The sequence below is a fragment of the Misgurnus anguillicaudatus genome, chromosome 8, assembly GCF_027580225.2.
Source record: "Misgurnus anguillicaudatus chromosome 8, ASM2758022v2, whole genome shotgun sequence".
Taxonomy (NCBI): domain Eukaryota; kingdom Metazoa; phylum Chordata; class Actinopteri; order Cypriniformes; family Cobitidae; genus Misgurnus; species Misgurnus anguillicaudatus.
Genome location: NC_073344.2, coordinates 9,943,646 through 9,967,015, shown reverse-complemented (window position 1 = coordinate 9,967,015; position 23,370 = coordinate 9,943,646). Strand labels below are relative to the sequence as shown.

The window sequence follows — 23,370 nt, the reverse complement described above, 5'->3', positions numbered from 1 at the left end:
TAACACCCTCCCTCTCCCATTATGAGAGTGAGAAGGGGAGCGGACTTTTCAGGCGAGTCGAAGTACTCCCAAAAGTGCTATTACGCCATAAAATATAGTTCCTCTTTTAAATCCGCTTAGAAAAGCCCTACGTTTTATTTTGTACCACCAAACTTGCTCATATAACTACTCGTCTTAAATAAGAAAAAAGGTTGATCTCTAAATGGTACCATGAAAATGAATGGGGCTAAGCTAAATGCTATCAAAGCGTCGCGGCGCGCTCCGGCGCTTGCGTGCGCGCGCACAGATGGTGGAGGGATGTGTCAACGGTTCTTGGTTGGGGTGGTAACATATTTTGATGTTGAAAGTGAGTAGACTATTCCTTTAATACATGTGTATCTTTCTTCATAATCTTTGTACAGCGCGTTGTCAATGTGTTAGCATTTAGCCTAGCCCGATTCATTCCTTAGGATCCAAACAGGGATGAATTTAGAAGCCACCAAACACTTCCGTGTTTTCCCTATTTAAAGACTGTTTAAATAGGGGCTAGGCTAAATGCTAACACATTCACAATGCGCTGTACAAAGATTAAAGTGTACGCATTGAAAAAGAGGTATGTGTTAATTCATCTAAGTTGAGGTAAGAACATAGTAAAATATTGAAAAACGGTGATGTTTTCCTTTAATATGAATATATATTTGAATATTTTTTTCTCATAATGCTCCATATAATCAGATGCTATAATAATGGCTATATTCAGAATGGCACACCTACCATGCTACTTGTAATAGTATGGAACGCAGTATGTATGGTATATTGCTTAGCATGCAAGTGAATTACTCAGAAAATAGCCATTATTCCTTACATAATTTAATAAGAATCTGATAATATTTAAAAAATAACTACTGTATAAGCAAGTTTAGGAACATAAAAACATTAGATGTGTACTAATGTAGGACTGCCAAAACACACCTTTCCAAACACACGCACAGACAGTGGCTTAGTGGACCATGTGATGTATTTCTAACAATGCTTTGTAAGAAAGCAAGACTCTGTCTGAAGAAATAGACCAGAAGAAATAAAAATCAAGTTCATACACGCCTACATGTGGATTGTTGGGGGAAAGCATTGCTATTCAGGCTGAATTGATAACCATGCGTCGGGCAAACCCCTTCCCTAATATTAAAAAAAGATCAGCTTTGACTGTCCTGGTCCTTTGAAAGTTCCCTTTAATTGCTCTTTTGTCAGAGGCACAAGAGATTTCAACAATTACTTGAAATTTTTGCTATAAACACACTTGAAAGGGAACTTTCAGTGAATTTTAACTCAACTTCAATAAAAAAAAAAACAATATAATTAGACTTTCAATTTAGATAAGAAAGATGGTCATTGATTAATTACACCAGACACAGAAAATATTTTTTACAGGGAACATATAGTGTTTTCTATTGAAATTCAAGCAAAGATACATTTATTTCACTTCCACTAAGCCACTTGCCAAAAAACATTCAACGAAATGCATCAAGTCCTTTTGACAGAGACCTCTATGAAAACTCATATGTCCTGCATCTCAGATACAATACATATATTCTATCTACTATATGTTTGTGTTTATTTTTAAGTTATCACACAGTCAAAAGGACGATGTTAAAATCTCATTCGAGAGAATGATCAATCAAAATGCAAGAGTGACACCCCTCTTTAAAAGATCATAAGTAACCATTTATAAAGCTTATAAAGCTACAGAGCTCTACTGACATATGTTGCTTGCCATTACAATGTAAGTCTCTGGGTAAATATATACATCTCAAAGGATTTAAAAATATATATATAAAAAAACAAATTCCAATTTTCAATTTATTAGGGCACGTAACACATATCTTGCTGAAAACCTCCAATAAAAAAAGTAATGTAGCCTACACATTTATTCATTAGATAGAGAATCAAACCTTTCAGCTTTTAGTGCCTCACTGTACTATTTGAGCTACACGATCAACAGATCAAGGAACTATTTTAAACATTTATGTAAACAGATTTATATTTACACATGTAATATCGGTATTATATATTTATGCTATTATGTTATATAGAGCTGAAGTTGCATTTAACCCTGAATATTCCATTAGGATGCAGTTGTAAGTAGTTTCAAGTTTATAAATGGCTATTTAAGATCATCTTATGCGTCTCTAAAGCAGGTAGTGCACATAAAGCTGAAGGCCAAAAGCTGATCTTGAGTTGATCTACTGGTTGAACAAGACTGAATTCAAAATGCAGAAAAAAATACTTTAAAAACATAAATACTCACCTATGGGAATGACAATGCCCAGAACGGCAACGGTTATATTGCTACCAAGGAAAAAGTGATCACTTCCAGTTCCAGCTATAGAGGAGAGAGAGAGAGAGAGAGAGAGAGAGAGAGAGAGAGAGAAAGAGAGAGAAAAAGACAGAGAAATACCTTATTAGGGTAGGGGATAGTTCACCCCAAAATTCTGTCATTATTAAAGGGGACATATCACGAAAATCTGTCTTTTCCATGTTTAAGTGCTATAATTGGGTCCCCAGTGCTTCAATCAACCAAGAAAATGTGAAAAAGAACAACCTAGGAACTCAGTTTTGCAAACATGTGAAAAAAATCTCATTGAAATTTGGCTCCCCCTGTGATGTCAGAAGGGGATAATACCACCCCTTAATCTGCACTACCCAACCACAGCATTGCCATTGAGGGCAGAGATCTGCTTATTTGCATTAAAAAACACCCCCCAAAACGGCATATTTTTGCTCATATCTACAAAGTGGCAATTTTAACATGCTATGATAAATTAGCTATATGTTATTTTGAGCTAGAACTTCTCATACGCACTCTGGGGACACCAAAGACTTATTTGAGATCTTAAAACAAGTCTTAACTCACGATTTTTGAGCGATGTTTGTAACCAAACCATTTTTGAGACCCATTGGGGTCCATATTAGTATTTTTCCTGCTCGGTTACAAATATATTCCTTTGTGTTCAGCAGAACAAATACATTTATACAGGTTTGTAACAACATGACAGTGAGTAAATGATGACAGAATTTTCATTTTTGGGTTAACTATTCTTTTAACTTTCTATAAAATGGTTTAAAATAGAGACTGTCATCTGCCACTTAGTTAACTGTGAATCAGATTTGGGACATTGTGTTGGTTACTCTCCAGCCAATAAACCATGGCTTTATTTGAAGGAATAGTTTATTACATTTTTGTCATACACAAATGATATGCTCTCACCAAATTCACAAAAAATCTTGCCCTCAGTCGTGGCTCTTAGACTTATATGTAGTCATTTAGCAGACACTTTTATCCAAAAAACATCACAAGCAATTTGCCATTCAATAATATCTGCAGTATAGAGTCAACCAGAAGATAAGACAGGACCCTGATGATGAAATTATAATGATGTGCTTTTATGGTTGCTGTCTAGTTAAGTGCAACCATTTTTTGGTTGCTTTCATCTTTTCATTTCATGACTGGAACTATTAAGGTACGCTCCTCTAGGAGGTTTGCATTCCAAGATCCCTGCTACGCTTTTTGAATAACATGAGGTTAAAAGATGTAAGTGATGACTGAATTTAATGCTCATTTAACAGAAACAAATACGGTGAAACACTAACTGAGGTATTGTGGCATGTAACAGGTACTTTTTTACACCAGCAACAGAAGCTATTTGGCATCCGTTTGCTACCAAGTCATACATTGCTGCTTATACATTGCTTTGTTCGTGTGTTTTCACTATTCAAAGTGAGGTTCTTACTGGTGTTTCCACCAAATAAATCCCACCTCAATCTCACAATTAGTATGTGGCCCTCCATTAGCAACAGCATAATTAGTGTCTGATAATAGAGTCTGAGCCAGGAGATTAAGACTGGTTAGTACAGCATCAGCATACAGATACACACAAGACAGCCCGAGGGGCACAAAAAAGGGCTTTGGCTGGATGTTAGAAATCTGTAGGAAACAAAAGAAAGTAATCCGAACAATACAGACAATACACATGAAAGATATAGTTGATTTAAAAAGAACAGAAACACCTTTATTATCATAGTGCGCCATTCCTTAAAGATATACATCCTTAAAGGATGTTTTGACACACTTTTCGGTGTGTTTATGTGACACCCGTTGCATCTTGGTTTATACTGCATCGCTTAATTTGTAGGATTTTTTGCATGTTTGTGTAGTTGGTTTTTAGTTACATTTTTAATATTTTACAGCTACAAAATGTTAAACGTATAAAAATCGTTCAAACCATAAAGATCGATGTATAATTTCTTTTTAACCATTATTGATAATGTTACCACCCTAACCCTACCCTAAACTCAAACCCATATAATACAAACCCCGTAATGTATTCTTTTAAATTCTGCAACTAAATAGACAGAAATATGTAGAAATATTTTAATAACAATAACAATATAGCATTTCAAAAATATTTCACACAGTCCTACCTCTAAACCACCCAAAAACAGTTTATTAAAATCATGTATTGTTAGAAATAAAAAGCATAACAGAAAGATAGAGTAAGTGTAATCACAAATAATTTATTTATTGCGAAATTTCACGTGCTGCAGCTGCGGTCCTCTATGGAGTATATGAAGCACAGAGAAGTATTAAAGTTATTATTAATCCACGAGAATGTTAATCCGGCATCTCTCTGTGAAGGTGCGCATTTCAAATTTCAAAACTCGACTGAAAGACAGCAGTCAATGTCGCAAATCTGTGACTTGGCACGCAAGACCAAATGTGGATTACAGCAAATCAAAAAAATTGACATCTTTGTGAATTAATGGTGTTTTGGTGTAATTATTGTTGTATAGACCTTTTGCGTGTTTGCAAACAGAGATGACGTTTTTTGTGGGCGGCGCCCAACTGGTGGCAGAAAGTGAATGCTTCTCAATAGCTGTGTGAAGTGTTTTAGCATTAAACTGTGATTTTTAAGGATCCGGTGTTCTGTAGAAGTCTGTTTCCCCTATATTTCTCTTAAGTGTACTGTTTCTTATAACGTTTTCACCAAGTTACGTTTATTTTTTAAATAAATTAAAAGTTTAAATGACTTGGCTACTAATTGTGTGCATGTATGTAATGTATATGTATTGTTCTTTATTGGTAAATCAATTATTTTTACAGTATGAATCGCTGAAGTACTTATAAGAGCAATACTATCATGTATTCTGTATAATATCATTTATTAAATATTTCATCATTTTCCTGTTTTCAATTTCTTCCTTATATTTATAGCCTACGTGTTTGCTCCAAAACTACTATGTTTACATCCAAATTAATTTGTATAGGCCTGTTTATATATTATTAACACTTTACATTGTGTGTGTGTGTGTGTGTGATATGTTTATATATTTATTAGTAAACATCATAATTTAGAACAAACAGGAAGAAGACATAGGCTAAGATATAAGGTAAAAAGAAGTAATGGAAAACGAAAAAAATACGAAAACTTTAATAAATGGTAATATTATTGATATTATGAACTCATTCAAATCTTTAATCTTTCTAAATAAATTATAAACGTAACGTGATAAAAACGCTATAAGAAACACATAGAGGGATCAGACTTCGACAGAACACCGAATATCTTCTCTAATTATTTTCTATTCAAATTATTAAAAGATTTTCAGATGATTTCATCACTCCAGTCTGTCTGGTTGAGGGCTTTTATTGCAACCATAAACACCTACGTTTATCTTCAAATGGTGTCTTTGATGACGGTATACTATAAAAATGAAGGTCATCTATTTTGGCATTCCTATTCTGACACTCAACAGCACAATAAAACATTTTCTAGTGAGCTATATTGTTCGTTTCACTCGTGTCTAATTCATTTCCACTGTTTTTCTGCCACCACATGCACGCGTGACGTAACTGTGACGTCGACTCGCAAAAGGTCTATTGAAGAGGACAGCATTGTAGAAAACACCTTTTGTGTGTCATGGCAAACAAACTAACAAACATAACAAAATGGTTAAATGATTACAGAAATGTGTTTAATTTTAAGGTTTTAAAGGGTAGTCTTGTTTAATATTATGAAATTTTCTGAAAGTCATGAACATTTCATTTGGTTCAATTTCATGAGTAAACTGTCTTAACTCATTCCCCGCCATTGATGAGATATCTCGTCAATTAAGAGAAAACATTTGCATGAAAAAAAAACACGTTCCTGATGAGTTTTATAGTAATATGTAATACCCCGATTATTCACTAGATCTTACCCAATTTATAAAAAAACTGAAGCAAAAAATTATATATTAATTTTACACTCCGTGTATGTTTTGATAATCGTTCTGAATCTGATCTCTAAATTCCTTCACAAAAATTCATTTTTTCAGCTTTTTGCAAATTTTTTTGTTTGTAAAAAAAATCCCCTGTTTTGTTTCTTTGTTTATTGTTTGTTTGAAAGCAGAGGGTCTGTTCTTTCATTTGATATATTTGTATGTTTATACATTTTCAGAAGAAAATGTTCCTTGAAGGCATTTTGTAAAACTGTGTGAAAATCACAAAAAATGCTAGTGGGCAACTTAAAAAAAAGGCTGGCGGGGAATGAGTTAAATAAATAAGTCAGAAAATATGACTGCAAACATTCCATTAATTTGAGTAAGAAACGCCAATGCCCACGATTTTAATATTTATGAATAAAAATACGCACAAATCTGTGTCTGTAAAGCTGTTACAATCATTAACGTATTAGTTTCAGTGTGTATAAAAACGTACGTAAACGTATGTGTGGTACAACCACACTTATGGTAAAAATACACACATATTCTCATGAGATCACGTTGCAGTATCATACACTATTTGACTGTAAATTTTCACCTAAAAACAATTCATCTGTAGTATGCAGTACCGACATACTTTATTATATTAATGACATACTGCCAGCACATAGTCCATATGTCTAGGAAGCTACAACCAAATTTATATTCACTAAACGCACTGATGTCTGTTCAGAAAAAGCAAATGTGATGAAGATCTTTAGCAAAGATGTTTTTTTATAGAAATTTGTCAAAATCTACAGATAAGCCAGAAAAGAAAAATGGGCTACTGGCATACTTCATCTGTTATCATAGAGAAATCATTTACTTGTTTTATCTAATGAATAGTTTCAGCACCTCTGCCTCTGTGTAATATCCTGTCAGTCATAAAATATTCAACAAAATCATATATATCCAGAATGAGGTGGTTTGAATCTGTACTTTGATCAGGAGAGATGAAAAACCAACATGATCTCATTAGTATTTGTATATTTAGTGTTGGTCTAACATATGTATATTTTCAGATCACGGGATAGACACTGACACAAGTTACAATTGATGTCATAAAGTATAGCCTTTACAGATGTTTAATTAAGTTAATAATACATTTATGTTATTGATTGATTGTATTGTATTCATACTAAATGAGATGAATTAAATGTTTAATGCTACCACAATTTAATAACTGCATGTTTAATTGTAACTAACTGGAAACATATACTTCCAATAAACCATTTACTGTATGTTTTAGATGCCTGCTTAAATGTATGAATATGATATACGTCCCCTTTAAATACAAAAACATTTGATCACACTGGGAAAAACACTCAAAACAGTTGTCTGTCCACTGTTTCCTGTATTTCTCCTCTAACCTGATCACCAACTATTCTGCGGGTTTTCATGGACATCGATTTTAATATTAGCGTCAATGGCTTTATCCCACTGTGTCCAGGTGGCCATGTACCTGAGCATGTCCACGTATCACAGCGACTGTGGGGGTTTGGGAGAAGGTGATTAGAGGAACTAGGCTAAGGGCAATGTTCATCAGTCATGGCTGGCTGGTCCTCTCTCCTCACTGGATGCTCTAATTCAGCACAGAGACACACACAGGGGCTACTACTGATACCTCATCTATCACTCTCAAATGGCCTAGTGATGCTCAGCAAGCAAATTCTACTGCACATTAACTTTAAAAGGCTCTGAGGATTACGGTACGAATACTGTAGAAGTTCTGAGTGAGGGTAACTCTTTTATACAACCGGTATTCTGATTGGCCGAGTGATGTTTCAAGAGTGCTGATATTTAGCGTAACAGCACTGGAATGTTTCACTCAGATTGAACACTGAGGTCTCAAACTAAACAAACTGAGAAAACAGGGGCCACATTCCCAGATAAATGTTAAAAACTTTTTATTCCCTTTCCCCTAAAACACATTTAAAGTTTTACCTTTTCCTAAGGTTGATTTAAGTAAAAAACTTCAGAATTTGAATTCTCAATAAATAAATAAAAATACTGTTGTAAATAACATCTTAAAGTTAGAATAACCTCACAGTTGTCCCAATCCCAATATCATCAATTTCATAATAAGAAAACTGAGTTATTTTTTTTCTGTGTCAAAGCAACTCAAATATTATGCCACAATACACAAATAAGTATTAAATGATTATAATACTAGCCAACATTTTATTTCCTCCATATCACGTTTGTTGTGAAATACAGCAATTATTTTCTTAAATATTTTACTATGTTCTTACCTCAATTTAGACAAATTAATACATACCTATCTTTTTTCAATGCGTGCAATTAATCTTTGTAGAGTGCATCGTGAATGTGTTAGCATTTAGCTTAGCCCCATTCATTCCTTAGGAACCAAACAGGGATAAATTTAAAAGCCACCAAACACTTTCATGTTTTCCCCATTTAAAGGCTCGGGCACAGTAACATTGATGGAAGTTTGAGCGAGAAGGGGAGTAGTCAGGAGTGATGTTGTTACTGGCTGCAGAGGTCAAAGTGCTGCAAACTAAGTGCTCTTCCGCCATACAATATAGTTTTCATTTTGTATCCGCTTAAAAAATCGCCACCTTTTATTTTGTCCCACCATACTTACTTGTGTAACTACTCATGTAACAGTCTTTAAATAGGGTAAACATGGAAGTGTTTGGTGACTTCTAAATTCATCCCTGTTTGGATCCTAAGGAATGAATGGGGCTAGGCTAAATGCTAACACATTCACGACGCGTGGTACAAAGATTAAGTGCACGCATTGAAAAAATACAGATATGTATTAATTCATCTAAGTTGAGGTAAGAACATAGTAAAATAATGAAAAACGGTGGTGTTTTCCTTTAGGGATTTTTTTTAAAACCCAGCCTCAGATTTGCAAGGATTATACATATACATCACAAAAAATGATTCATTGGATTAACTCAATAAAATTGTGGGCAGGATTTCCATCCAATATGAATGTGTACCCCTAACTCATAAAAAACTGCTTTACACAATAAAAATATATTGAGTTAGTCAAACTCAATTTAAAGTAAATGTCAATACTCAATTAGTTGGCTCAACTCAATTTAGTGTAGCCTGAATAACTCGATTTAGCGTAGTTTAAATAACTCAGTGTAGTGTAGTCTGAATAACTCAATTCTGTTATTTTATATAAAACGTTTTTATATCATACTAATTATCATAAGCACATGTTAGCATGCTTATAATAATAACATATGATACTTTGTATGAGCATGTGAGAAGAGACTGATCTCCAAACAGGCTTTAACACAGTTAGTGCTCATTGAGAGAAATATGTCATATCCACAACCTAACCACAAGCCCCACTCTTCTGCACGATAACCAAACAATTTGAAAAAATATAACACAAATGCTTCTAAATCAATAAGATAAACGGACATTAAACACTATTAAGTCTTTCTCTTTACCTAAAAATACATAAAATAACACTTAATTTTAAAAAATACTCTCCAAAAGCAGTTGCATGCGAAGCATGCTGGGAAATTATTTTTCCAGAACCCAAACTCAAACTAATTGTGTTAATGCAATTAAAAATAAAATCAATAAATTAAAGTACATCTTCATTTTGTGTTAGACTAATTAAATACATATACTTATTGTGCATAATAACGTATTTTAAATTAATTGAACATAATTTTAATGTGTCATTTCTAGTAAGGGCTTGAATCATTTTTTTGATTAATAAAAGGAAATAGGGATGTACATTTATGTCATTTTTTTCATTTCGATTAATCCATAGGTCAGAAGAACGAGTACTCGATTAACTGGGGGCGGGCGTACACGTCATGGTGAAAATGAAAATATTTTTATTAAAAACTTTTTTATTAATTAAAAAAATATTAATTTTGAAAAAAACTAAGACAGAACAATAAACACATAGCCTACTAGAATATTAATGAATTAAATGTTTTTAACAAAAGCCTTTTACAGGAATAGCTGCGTGATGAAGTGAAACTAAAGGGTTAAACGCAAACCGAAGCGCTTTCTATATGACGCATTCTACGTAATATTAAGCCTTTATACAACATAAATGTACAACGTGCATCTATCTGCATAAAATGCAAGACTTCAACTAAGTTTTCAACTAAGTTATGTACAGAAAGTTTAACTCCCTTTGTGGATGTGCATCATAAACAGCACGCTTTGAAAAACACGTCCAGTCAAAGCACAAGCTTCATAACATTAAGCAGCTTTAAGTCTTTTGCTATCATTTTAGTGATTAGCTGTGTCGTGTCGTCCCCTTACCTGTTCTCAGTCAAGATGTAATGTTAATGCTCGTATGGCTCTCTGGTATCTCTTGACATTTGATGTTTAAATATGAGATGATAACCCATTGAACTTTTGACAGCGCTGTACATTGTACATTTTGCACCTGACTGACTGTATTTCCAAAAATCACGGCATCTTTTTAAACCTATAGTGAGGTGTGGCCGCCTTCACGGGATCTGCGGGCTGCCGCGCATTGTTTTTAAATCATGCATGGTAATGTTACTGATGTCATACACCGGTCTGCGTAGCTCGACACGACGTCAAACACGCATCTCCAGACCCAGTCTTTACTACCACATGCGCGTGTAACGCTAACCAGACATCCAAATGCCGCCATATCCATAATAAATAAATAAATAAATAATAAACCCTCATGATCATCGTTTTCGTGATCGATCATCGATGCTGCAATCGAGTACTCGTGCCCATCCCTATAAGGAAGACTTGCACTTACCGCGATGAGAGAGGTTGCCATTGGCCTCTTGCACACTGTTGCCATGAGCGATGGTTGTTGATGTCTGTCTGAAGTTTGCCGTTGTCTGGTTCGATGTTGTCTGTGTCCATGGTGGTGTAGTGCTGGTCCCTGTGGTAGATGTGGCTGTGGAGGGTGTGGTGTTGGGATGACGTGTGCTATAATAAGTGGTATTCCTTGGGTTGGTGCTGGTTGCCATGGGAACCTGAGTGGTTGTAGTTGTTACTGTAGTTGGTGTAGTCTGTAAAGTTGTACTGGTGGGTGAAGTAGTGGCCCTTTTAGTAGAAATGGTGGTTGAAGGTGTAGTAGTTGTGATAGGTGTAGTAGTAGTGGATAATTCTGGTGTTGTTGATGTTGTTGTACTGGCAGCAGTAGTTGTCTTAGGTTTGACTGTAAAGGACAAGACAAATACTGTATTATGACAGTCACGTGACCCAGCCTTGTTCGTTTTAGGAAGAAGTGGAGCTGTATTAAAATTGGCCTGTACATATGTATTTAAATAGAGAAATGAGAAAATCTTAAAAGCTGCTGCACTTGAAAAAGTGATGAATAAAACTGAAAACAGTGGTCCTAAATTATAGTTTGTATAAAACTCAAATCACCAATAATAAAACTGTTTTTTCCAGACTGATCCAGCTAACAGGCATACATGTTTGTGTAAACAAACATGGCTTTTGATCTGTCAAATGGGACTTCCATATTAATTATTGCAATGCCCTTATCATAAATTCGCTGTCTCTTTATTAGAGACCATTTTCCATTCCCACAGAAATATGATATACAGAAGAAGAAAAAACACAAAACTACATGCACCATACACTGTATAAATACATGCTTTTAATAATTTTTTAAACATATTTATTTTCAATTTAATTTTTACTTGTTTTATTCTTCTTTCTTATTTTTTCTGTCCAGCTGTTGTCATACAGTTACAGTAGCTCTTTTACAGCTACCTTATTATTTTTAGTATTAAAGTGGCTCCTATTTACGTATGCATGTAACCTTGTACAAAACCACAGTGTCACATTTATGTGACAGTTTCAGTGTTGTGCAGTATGAATAAGCCGACCTGCAGCTGTCCTTTGTGTTACCTGTCACGCAGCGGCGCATATCCCTGCCGAGCTCCATGGTGTCCGGGCAGGCACACGTGTACTTGGGTGAATGGTCTGTGATTTGAGGGGCTCTGAGGCAAAGATATTCACAGCCGCCATTGGGCAGACTCCCAATGTTACAGGTGTCTGGAGCTGCAAAGAAAAATGTTTTGTTAAATCACTCAAGTATAGCTGGACTGGCTGGGTATGAGAATAAATGTAATGGTTGGCATTTTGAGTGTTGTATATAAAATACATGATGACATAGGGATGCAAATAACACTTTACCACACACTAAGCATGAATCACATTTGCAATAAACCAATAGACCAGCAAAAATGGATTTGTGGATCTGCCTTGATGTAAAAGGCTGATGAGTATGGATTTTTATATGGATGTTACATTGATGTCATATTATTACTGGAGCAAATACAGCAATGCAGTATATTGGAGGTAAATGTCATGGTATTATTGGCAATATAAGCATAATAGTTTAAGGAATGGACAGCTAGTATGTTACGTTTGTGTTAGGCTCATTAAACTGGGGTCACAAAGCTGGGCAGCAGGTATTCCAAGAATAAAAAATCACTTATTAGTGTTTCATAAATATAAAAATAGATGCATGTATTCAGTCAAACAGGTCAACTGAGTGTGTTAAAATGTTTAAAAATTGGTAATAAACATTTGTTTATCTCTGTTAATTTGTTTTTTTTAAATGCTTAATTTAATACACCTTTATTCAGCCTGCTGCCATGTTGATTCCAAAGCGAGGCTGTGAGGGATGGACATCCAGAGCGGCATTTAAAAAATTTCACATGACAAAGAACATCAGAAATCATGGATTGTTAAAAAGAGAAGGGACATATGACTTAATTTTGAGATAAGAGAATACTTGCACAATGAACTGTCACATAATAGCTTGTTATCAAGTCAATCACATGTTATAAAGTCAATGTTTATGTCTTTAAAAAAACATAACGAAGAAAATGCATGTTCTATACAAACTGGAAATGTATACTTTGTTGTTGTCATAAAATATTGTATTGTTGCACTATATTGGTGTTTTAAAGAAAAGTAAACATGCTTACAACATGAAATAGTGATTAGCCAACAGGCTAATCTCCAAAACCGATATTATGTACCATATTTTTCGGTCTATAAGACGAATTTTTTTCATAACTTGGCTGGTGCTGCATCTTACAGTCAGGTGCGCCTTATAAGTCAGTATGAATAAATTTTGACATTTATGAGGCAAGAGACATCATTACCATCTACAGCCGCGAGAGTCCGCTATATGCTGCTTCTGTATTTATGTAATTCAATGGATTCTGTGATGTGAAATGACGAGTTTGCGAACTTAAAGCTAGTTGGCTTGTTTGGTTAATTTAGCCTATTCAACCTTTCCGGTAAGTTCTGTATGCTATGGTTTATCGTTTAAATAACTGATAATATTACTTTTAATGTACAGACATCTATTCAGCCTGCTGTTCTGTCTGCTATTGTTTAGTTGAATAACTCGCCTTTCCAGATTAAATGTCTGTTCTTGGGCTTGGATATTGTGAAATAATTTTCTAAATAAACGTGATGTACAGTCCACTGTGACCTATATATGTTATTACGTCTTAATGACGCGTTTTTGAATGATGCGGCTTATACTCCGGTGCGGCTTATAGTCTGGAAAGTACGGTACACAATGTGCGAATTCTTATCTCAAATTAGGTCATATTTCCCTTCTAATTTTAACAATCCACATTTTCTGAGTTTTTTGTCCTATGGAAAGATGTATTTTCTGTGTTTTGGTGGCTGAATGACCAGCATCCTGATACAAAACAATAGGTCTAAAGCGCACACTCTGGACTTTCAGTCCAAGTGTAGTTGATATTGCGGTGTCTGGAGTGTTTTTATGTATTTGTCCTGTCTTTCTGGTGTAATTGATGCTTTTAGTGTTATTTTATTGTTAATACTATGGATTAATGTACAGCACCTTGGTCAACAATCGTTGTTTTTAGTGGTGCTATATAAATAAAGTTGAGTTGAGTTGAGTTGAGTTCATCCCCCACAGCCACGGTCTGGAACCAACATGGCGGCCGACCGAACAAGGCGCAGCATATATTTATTCCAATCATGATTTCAGTTCAAACCTGTATGACTTTGTTTTGTGTAAAAAAGTGTGCATTTTAAAATAATATTTTTTCATTTTTTTATCTATAATGTAAGTGTCGAGTTTACAACTGGACCATAAATAGTGCCATAAAAGCAGACCATATTACTTTTCTTCTGAAGCCATGTACCTTTGAGAAACCAATATGCACATTTTAGGTACAAAAATGTACTTTTTGTAAAGGTACCGCCCCAGTGACAATTTTTGTTGTATTTTTTCCTGAGAGTGTAGAAAGGCTTTGTGTGAGGAATACTTTCTTTTTAACTCTATCCCCACCATTGACAGGTTATCTTGTCAATTTTGAGAAAACATTTGCATATTTTCTGTTAATCTGCGATTATCCACTAGATGGCACTTACCCAACTTATGAAAAAACTGAAGCCAAAATGTTACTTACTAATTTTAAACTCTGTGTATGTTTTGATAATCGTTCTGAATCTGATCTCTAACAAAATTCCCTCACAAAAATGCAAAAAATGGGTATTTTGAAAAAAAAAACTATATTTAAAGGATCAGTCCATTTTAAAAAAATCCAGATAATTTACTCACCACCATGTCATCCAAAATGTTGATGTCTTTCTTTGTTCAGTCAAGAAGAAATTATGTTTTCTGAGGAAAACATTCCAGGATTTTTCTCATTTTAATGGACTTTAATGGAAACCATCATGTAACAGTTTTAATGCAGTTTAAAATTGCAGTTTCAAAGGACTCTAAACGATCTCAAACGAGGCATAAGGGTCTTATCTGGCGGAACGATTGTCATTTTTGACAAGAAAAAAAATGCATTTTTAAACTAAAACTTCTCGTCTATCTCCGGTCCTGTGACGCACCAGCGCGACCTCACATAATTGTGTAATGCCGTGGAAAGGTCACATGTTACATATATGAAATGCACATTTGCGCACCATTTTAAACAATAAACTGACACAAAGACATTAATTAGTATTATTCGACATACAACAACATTGGAACGGTCCTCTTTCTCCGCACTTGTAAACACTGGGGCGTAGTTTTGCATTAGTAGTTTTGAGTAGTTAGTGACCTCTTGACGTGATGACGTATTGCGTGAGGTCACAGGACCGGAGATAGACGAGAAGTTGTGGTTTAAATGTGCATTTTTTTTATTTTTCTTGTCAAAAATCACAATCTTTTCGCTAGATAAGACCCTTATGCCTCGTTTGGGATCGTTTAGAGTTCTTTGAAACCACAATTTTAAAATGCATTAAAAGTGTTATGTGTTGGGGTCCATTAAAATGAGAAAAATCCTGGAATGTTTCCTCAAAAAACATAATTTCTTCTCAACTGAACAAAGAAAGACATCAACATTTTGGATGTCATGGTGGTGAGTAAATTATCTGGATTTTTTTTAAGAAAATGGGCAAATCCTTTAAGAGTTTGTAAGCGGAGAAAAAAAATATAGATAGAATGAAATGTTTTTTTTCTCCGTTTTGTTTGTTTGAAAGCAGAGGGTCGGTTCTTTAATTTGATATATTTGTATGTTTATATATTTTAGAAAAAAAATTCCTGGAAGGCATTTTGTAAAACTTTAGTGCAATTGCAAATCACAAAAAAATGCTGGCAGGCAACTTTTTCAAAGTTGGCTGGTGGGGAATGAGTTAAGAGTCACTTTCGCCAAAAAAACTTTCATGTTCCACAGAAGCAAGAAATATGGGTTTGGAGCGACATGAGTGCGAGAACATAATGACCGAATTTTCAAGTAATAACTTTCACTTGAAAAACACTCTTTGTTCATGAAACCATTCTTTTAAGGCATGCATGCTGTAGCTGATAAATATTTCATTCTCCGTGTTCCTGAGTTACAAAACCAGCTGGATTTCATTCTCATAATTTTTTTTGCAAAGCATAAACGTGTTTTCCTGTATTCGTTTTCATTTTCTGTGCAACATGTTTAATTCCTTGATTTAGATTTAAATAGAGCTTCTTATTTATTACTGTGAGGAGTGTAGCGGCTGTAAATTGGTTTCTCTGCCGACATGCTGGATATGGTCTGTTTGTAATGAAAGAATGAAAACAAAGAATTGAAAACTGCACACGCGCACACACTTCTGTTTTAATGTTCTCTGCTTTCATCTAGAATAGGAACTCATAACTGCTATCTAATGATGAGCCACATTTTCGTGGCAGTAAAACGGAGTCAGCATAGATTTGCCTCTAATCATTATAACAACGGTAAAATGTGACAGACGTCAGGATGAAAATGATGCCGTTCATCCACTGTTTCTTTTAGCTGCAGAGAGGAATTAGCAGTAGATGCTCAGATGAGACATATCGTTTTGATACATATTGCATAACAACACCCATCACTTGCCATTGAACTCAACAGACTGAATGATGTGGAAAAAAAACAGCTACAGATGTTGAATCATAAAGCATTTTGTCAGAAGGTACTTTGTACTGTGAAATATTGTCACATTTACATTTTATATGTTGTTATCAGGGCCTAAAATACCTAAAAATTGGCACTGGCGAGTATATGAAAGTGTGACAATCGGCAGTTGTCCGGTGACATTTTAATGATTTTTAAGCACGGCTCTAACGGGTGTGTTGGTCCTTATGCAGCGCTGTGCAGATGGTTGGGTATGGCATCAAAGTATCACAAGAATGAGTTGAGAACAGGGCTTATAAATCGATTTCATAGTATGTCATAATCCGATTGGTCTGCGCAGTGAGAACACAAGCTTTGCGATTCAGAATCGATTTTAGACAGGTCTTTTTAATGGGACACGCGATTTATTGTAACAGCCCTAATGTTAACTATTGTAGTTAACTAATGTTAACATATACACACTGTAAAAAAAAATCCTTGTTGTACATTTTTAAGTTTAATCAACTTGAATTTACAATTAATTTCAAGTTTCTTGACTAGTGAGGAGTTGCTTTAATTATAAAAATAAAGTAGAATTAGCTTACGTTAGTTCAACTTGTATTATTTTATAGCAAATAATAACTAGTCAAAAAAGTTAAAATGACTTTGATTCAAGTTTTATAGTGCAACACATTTTTTTACAGTGTAGCTTATAGTGTTACTTAAATAGGTTTAGTGCCAATCTTATTTCACTGTCTTACCCCTTCCACTTAGTCTTCGTCTTCCCCTTGCCCCTCGAAACCGAGTGAAGGGGAAGGTAAGACAGATCATTCCTCTAAAAAATCAGACACCACTCGATTATCGTTTGCATCACCTTCTCTTGCCGCTAACTGGCTTCTACGTCAACAGACAAGCATTGACATAAACAAAGAAGATGCCGTTGTCTCAGGTTGTGGTATCGATTGCCTGAGCTGAGCTCAACAAATAGCGCATAACTTAGCTGCTAGCTAGTGGCTTAACTAGCAATTCAAAACAAAAACATTACAATTAAAACCGCTTGAACATTTAATTAAAAGTATCATAAAACATGAGTGTCATAATATAATCTCAATTAAACTAATGAAAATCATGTTACTTTCATTTGTGTGACTCCTTGACAGTTCGACGTTCAGCCATAAAAAATCTTGATGCCGGCTCTCCTGAGAAATTCTTACGCTAAGGGTGGTCCTTATCACACTTCATGTCAAGGGCTATGTATCCCTACGCCTTGGCACTAGCCCTTGAACAGACTGAGAATTGAGACGCCACTTCGCCTCACATGAACGCGCAAAACCGATGGGTAGGGGAAAGGGGTGCGACAGAGAAATGAGACGCACCCTTAGTTATTGTAGATGAAACTCATCATGAACTACAAGCTGTTTCAGTTATTGGCCATTGGCAGGGGTTTTAGGCCCTGGTTGTTAATAACTACTACCACTGGAAAGATATAACATTAAAGTGGGTGTTAGAGCATACTAAAGTTGTTGTAAAAATAACCCATTATTAAAATACAGTGTCTACACTATTCTAAAAACTCTTCTGTGACACTACTGAAATGCAAAAAGTTCTACTTTAAAGGTCACGTTCTTCCTGATCCCATTTTAAAACCCTAGTAAGTGTGTAATGTTGCTATGATAGCATAATTACTACCTGTAAAATGATAAAGCTCAAAGTTCACTGAAAGGCGAAATATTTTCTTTAACAGAATTCCCCTTTTAAAGCCTACAGCCAACGGCCGGTTTGGACTACATTTACTTCCCGATAAAATGACTTCAATTCAAAAGTGTTTGACTAAACTCTGCCCACACAAATACGTCAGTCGCCAGCTAAAATAACGGCTCTGGCTAAGCTAAGCTGCTATCGAATCACAACACACTAAACAAGCTACACAATCAGAACTTGATACATATTTCTGAAGGAGGGACTTCATAGAACAAGGAAGACATCAGCCCGTTTTGAGGACAGTGAAAGCAGCGCTATAAAGATAAGTAAATTATGTAAAAATTATTTGTTTTTTACACGTGAAACATGAACACATGTTACATTGCACACTGTAAACACAATCTTTAAATTTAAATATAAGCGACCCTACCTGTGAAAACCCAGCGGAAGTCATTTATTATTCTATAACTTAAAACTGTACTGCCAGAACTATTTTCTACATAAAACCACCCTACATAAATGTAAAGAATATTCTGTGAAAATATAACCTTGATAACTTCAATACAAAGGCCATGTGAAATATTAAAATGAAAGTGAAATCAATAATTAAAATCAAACTTTAATGTTCTATAATTAAATGAGACTTTAGCCTGAATTTTAGGACTTTTCAGGTCAGCAGGGTCACATATTATTTCCCAAACACTATTCAGTATTTATACAATCTATGCAAAATAACATGTAAACTAGCTTAAGTTTGATTTAAAATAAAAACTTATGAAATGAGTTTAAAATAATGTGAGATCTTCACTGTCATGGTCAGTTTTTCCCTCCTAGGACTTTTTTCCTCCTGGCTAAAAATGCGGGAGGTTTTTCTCCTAGGTTTTTTTTCAACCCCGGGGAGTCAGCCGACATTGGCTTAACTTAGCACCCTCTTCTATACGTTACATCATTAACACGCTCGCTTGTAAAGTTTATTCATAGCCGCTGTACTTTGCTACTAATGTTGTCTGTGTTTTCCCCTGCTTCTGTTAATGAAAAGCTGCTTTGAAACAATTACCAATTGTGAAAAGCGCTATATAAATAAAATTGAATTGAATTGAATGTCTAACCTGTAGGTTGCCTGAGCTCGTGGAACACAACCACATCAAGTGGGTTGTTAAGATGCTGAGCCAGCATAGCTACATCATTTCCTGTTAGCCGGTTGGCACTGTAAATAGCCTCATCCTCCAAGTCTGTCCAGTATACCCGGTCCTGTGGGAACAAACAGGATGTGAGTTCTATTCAAGCGTCCTATCGGTTGCATGCTAAAGGTGTGCGCCTCTAGTGGCACCAAACACATTTGCAAAAATCAGCTTTCAAATGTTTCCAAACCTGACCCAGTCTCCAACTTATCCTATAAAGCAGATTTTAAAAAGCAATTTATTGACAGTCAACTAGTCAATTTTGCTGGTGGTCAAGTGATCTCAACATTGCAGTTCCCATGAGGGGAACTGTAAAACAAAACAAAACAAAACAATGTTTATAAGGCTACTTTGCCCTACAAAGGCAAAAGTCAGTAACTTTGTTATTGGTCGAAAATGAGTTATTGACTCCTTTATTAATGTGGATAAGTATCAATAAGTATTTCAAGAAAATAACTTTTAAAAGGAAAATAACCGTCACTAAAATTCACCAAAAAAAAAATCTAAGCTAAAAAGTCATTTTTCTCAATTCCACACTCTAGCGTGTCAGGGTTTTTTGCCTTTGCAGGGCAGAACTGATATAACTTAAAGTTTTCATTTCATGTATAAATATACAAGTACTATACATGTGACAACAAAACCAGTCATGAAAATCTTTTCCATGTTTAAGTGCTATAATTGGGTCCCCCAGTGCTTGTATCAACCTAGAAAATGTGAAAAAGATCAACCCAGTAACTTAGTTTTGGTAAACCATTCTCTGCAAGCATGTGAAAAAATAGGTCACTAAAATTTGGATCCCCCTGTGATGTCAAAAGGGGGGTAATACCGCCCCTTAATCTGCACTATCCAACCACGGCACTGCCATTTAAGTGCAGAGATCAGCTCATTTGCATTTAAAGGGACACACCATGCTATAATAAATTATCTATATGGTATTTTGAGTTAGAACTTCACATATGTACTTTGATGACACTCTTAAAAAGTCTTGTGAAATGTTGCCTTTAAGTAGCAAGGGTAAATTTGTTAGCCTGGGTGCCAGCTGATCTTAGCCCCGCCCACCACAATTTGAAAAACGGGAAGATCGGTCTGGCGTTTTTCCGTTGAGGAGCTACTATGCGAGTCCCAAAACCGGCCGATGAATCAAATTGTGAGGGCGGGCTTTATACGATGATGGACAGATGATCAACAGTAACGTATCAACCACGTCACCAAAGAGCGCGTGTGTTCAATCTGTTTACAATGAAATGGCTGCAGCTGGTGAATTCAGATGTGTGGATTCTGACATTGAGTCTGTTCTAAAAGATATCGACAGAGCATTGATTTAAAAAGAGGAACAGAGAAACGCGATCAAGGCATTTGTTTATGTTTTCGCTGTCCTTCCTATGGGATTCGGCAGAAGTTGGTCCTTATGGAGGACAAAGTTAAAGAAGCAACTGAAATGGGTATCACGGCGATGCAACTCGGCGTGCATGACGAGATGGATATAATTAGTGGTCGTTGCCAGCTTCTTTTCGGAAGCCTGGAATCGTGACTGCTGAATAAGTGGAGGGACATGCTAGGCTCCGATACCTAACGTACTAATGGTAAGAGATAGTCTTACTGTATGACTTAGTAAATACTTAATGTTGTGATATAAATGAAATGTTGTAAACATAGTAGGTGTTGATGTACCTTCGCTAACTCAGACTTAGTATAATTACAATTATGTTAGTATCATTGTAGCGAAATTACTAGCAGTTCGGTCAGGCTGCTAAAGACGCCATTTCAACATAAGTCACACACTCCGTTGCTTTGATTGGTCGTATGTCTATCCAATTGAGTGCAGAGGCATTTTTCGGTTGAGACACGCCTCATAATTTTAGCTCAATGGAGCGGTATCAGACTCAAATTCTGACTAGAATTGAGTATGACAACGTCAGGCTATAAATTTGTAGCAATAGCCAAAAATACACTGTATGGGTCAAAATTTAAAATTTTAAGTAAAGATCATGTTCCATAAAGATATTTTGTAAATTTACCACCCTAAACATATCAAAACTTTTATTTTTGTGAGTGGATGCAGTGCTAAGGACTTCTTTTGGACAATTTTAAAGGTGATTTTCTCAATATTTCTCAGATTCCTGATTTTCAAATACTTGTATATCTGTCAAATATTGTCATATCCTAACAAACCATAAACTAATACAAAGTTTATTTATTCAACTTTAAGATGATTTATAAATCTCAATTTCAAAAAATTGACCCTTATGACTGTTTTGTGGTCCAGGGTCACATATGTGCTTATGCAACACAAAAGGTCATGGGTTTAAACCCAGCGAACCTAAAGCAAATTGTCGCTGTCCGATGAATACCACATATGTCCATTTTGCAGATTTTTAGATTTCTCGATGGATTGAATGTCAAGGTTCATTTCTGTATACAGTATGCTTCACATATCTAAATGGCCAATGAAAAGTTGTGAAATCATGTCATCTGATTTTCACGTATATCCATTTGGTGTCAAAGCTGTCAAATCACGCCGCGTATCTCCCGCCCTGTGGAAGCATCTCGCTGGTCTCGTGAAGTTTCATCGAACCTCAGCACTGGATAGCTGAATAAACAGAGCCTGGTTTCCCCCCTGATTCCAGACGTACGTCTAGGAGTGACAAAATTACGGTAGGACTGTGCAAACAAAGTATCTGTCTAGCATTACCATGTCAGTGTATTGATTAATTGTCCCTTCATAGTTTGCAAGAGACATTTAATACATTTATAATTAATATTAAATAAACTAAGCATATTTAATAAAATAAGATGTAGGCTATTTAATAAACTGAGCGTATTCATCTGTCAATATGAAACGTGACTTGGCCATTCTAATTAATGATCAGAAGAACGCGTATCGATCACCGTTACTGTGTCCATTTAAACTCAATTTTGGTCAAATGTGGATTATATCATTACACTAGCAAGAATATGGTTACATGTAAAGATGCCGTACCAAGTATGACAACGCTACATTCAACTGCTTTTAAAATACAGTGTTTTTTTCACTTCCTGAAAAGTAACCGTTTTGGACATACGTGAGTTTCATCGGGCAGCGACGAAATGTGTTATTTGTTAGGACAATGTGTGTGTGTGCACATAAATATAATGATCCCCTAAAAATAAAGGTTTTAGCAAGAGATATGAAAATAAAGATAAAGACATGGATCATAAAGGTTTTTCATCAGACTAATTAAAGCATGCAGAACAATCTCGACTTTCTATCTACCACCTACATGAGCCTGAAAGCATGCGCTCGCTTCTCTGACAAAGCTGCTTTCAACATTCAGCCAGCTGCCTCTGATCACTCCTTATCAGCCGCTACAGAAATATTGCAAATGTGCACGGAGAGATGGGCCGTTACCATGCCAACCTGAGATTCATCGCCTTTTGAAACGGATGCGGAAATGGATGAAGAAGGTCATGGGGAGGGAGGTGGTCTTGGGGTAACAAAGGAAAAAGATTTGAAAAAGAACATGAAGAGGGCATGCAGAGAAGATCTAAAGGACTGAGCATTCCCGTGTGTGCGGAAAGCTCTTTCGCTCAGAGTATAGGATGACGTTTTGGAAAGGTCAAGCTGGCGGGTCTCTATGGAGCTCTGTCGGGTGAGTCTGCGGGTGATGCGACTTCCATTTCTGAGCCCTAGCTAGGCCTTAATATCAGATCTTGATAACTGCTTTGATCTACAAAATCTAGCACTAATGATTCATGTCTGAAGTCCTTTAGTGAAAGCAGCATCTTTATTAAAACGTTTAATCATAGTCCATGCTCCGTTTGAGACGAGGAGACTGAGGAACTGTCCCTAAGGGACAGTATTTGTCTCTGATATTTGAAAAGCTGCC

At 35.6% G+C, this 23,370-nt stretch overlaps 1 protein-coding gene across 6 annotated transcripts in view; it reads right to left on the bottom strand.

The window, feature by feature from the left end:
- Positions 1-23,370, bottom strand: part of lrp8 (low density lipoprotein receptor-related protein 8, apolipoprotein e receptor) — a 240,181-nt gene that overhangs the window by 5,234 nt on the left and 211,577 nt on the right. For all 6 annotated transcript variants that reach the window (XM_055212408.2, XM_055212411.2, XM_055212410.2 and 3 more), the window contains 4 exons: positions 19,433-19,574; positions 12,136-12,288; positions 11,027-11,434; positions 2,285-2,359 (listed from right to left, as the gene is read on the bottom strand). In XM_055212408.2, coding sequence (XP_055068383.2) covers positions 2,285-2,359; positions 11,027-11,434; positions 12,136-12,288; positions 19,433-19,574 — 778 coding nt within the window. The remainder of the gene's footprint in view (positions 1-2,284; positions 2,360-11,026; positions 11,435-12,135; positions 12,289-19,432; positions 19,575-23,370) is intronic.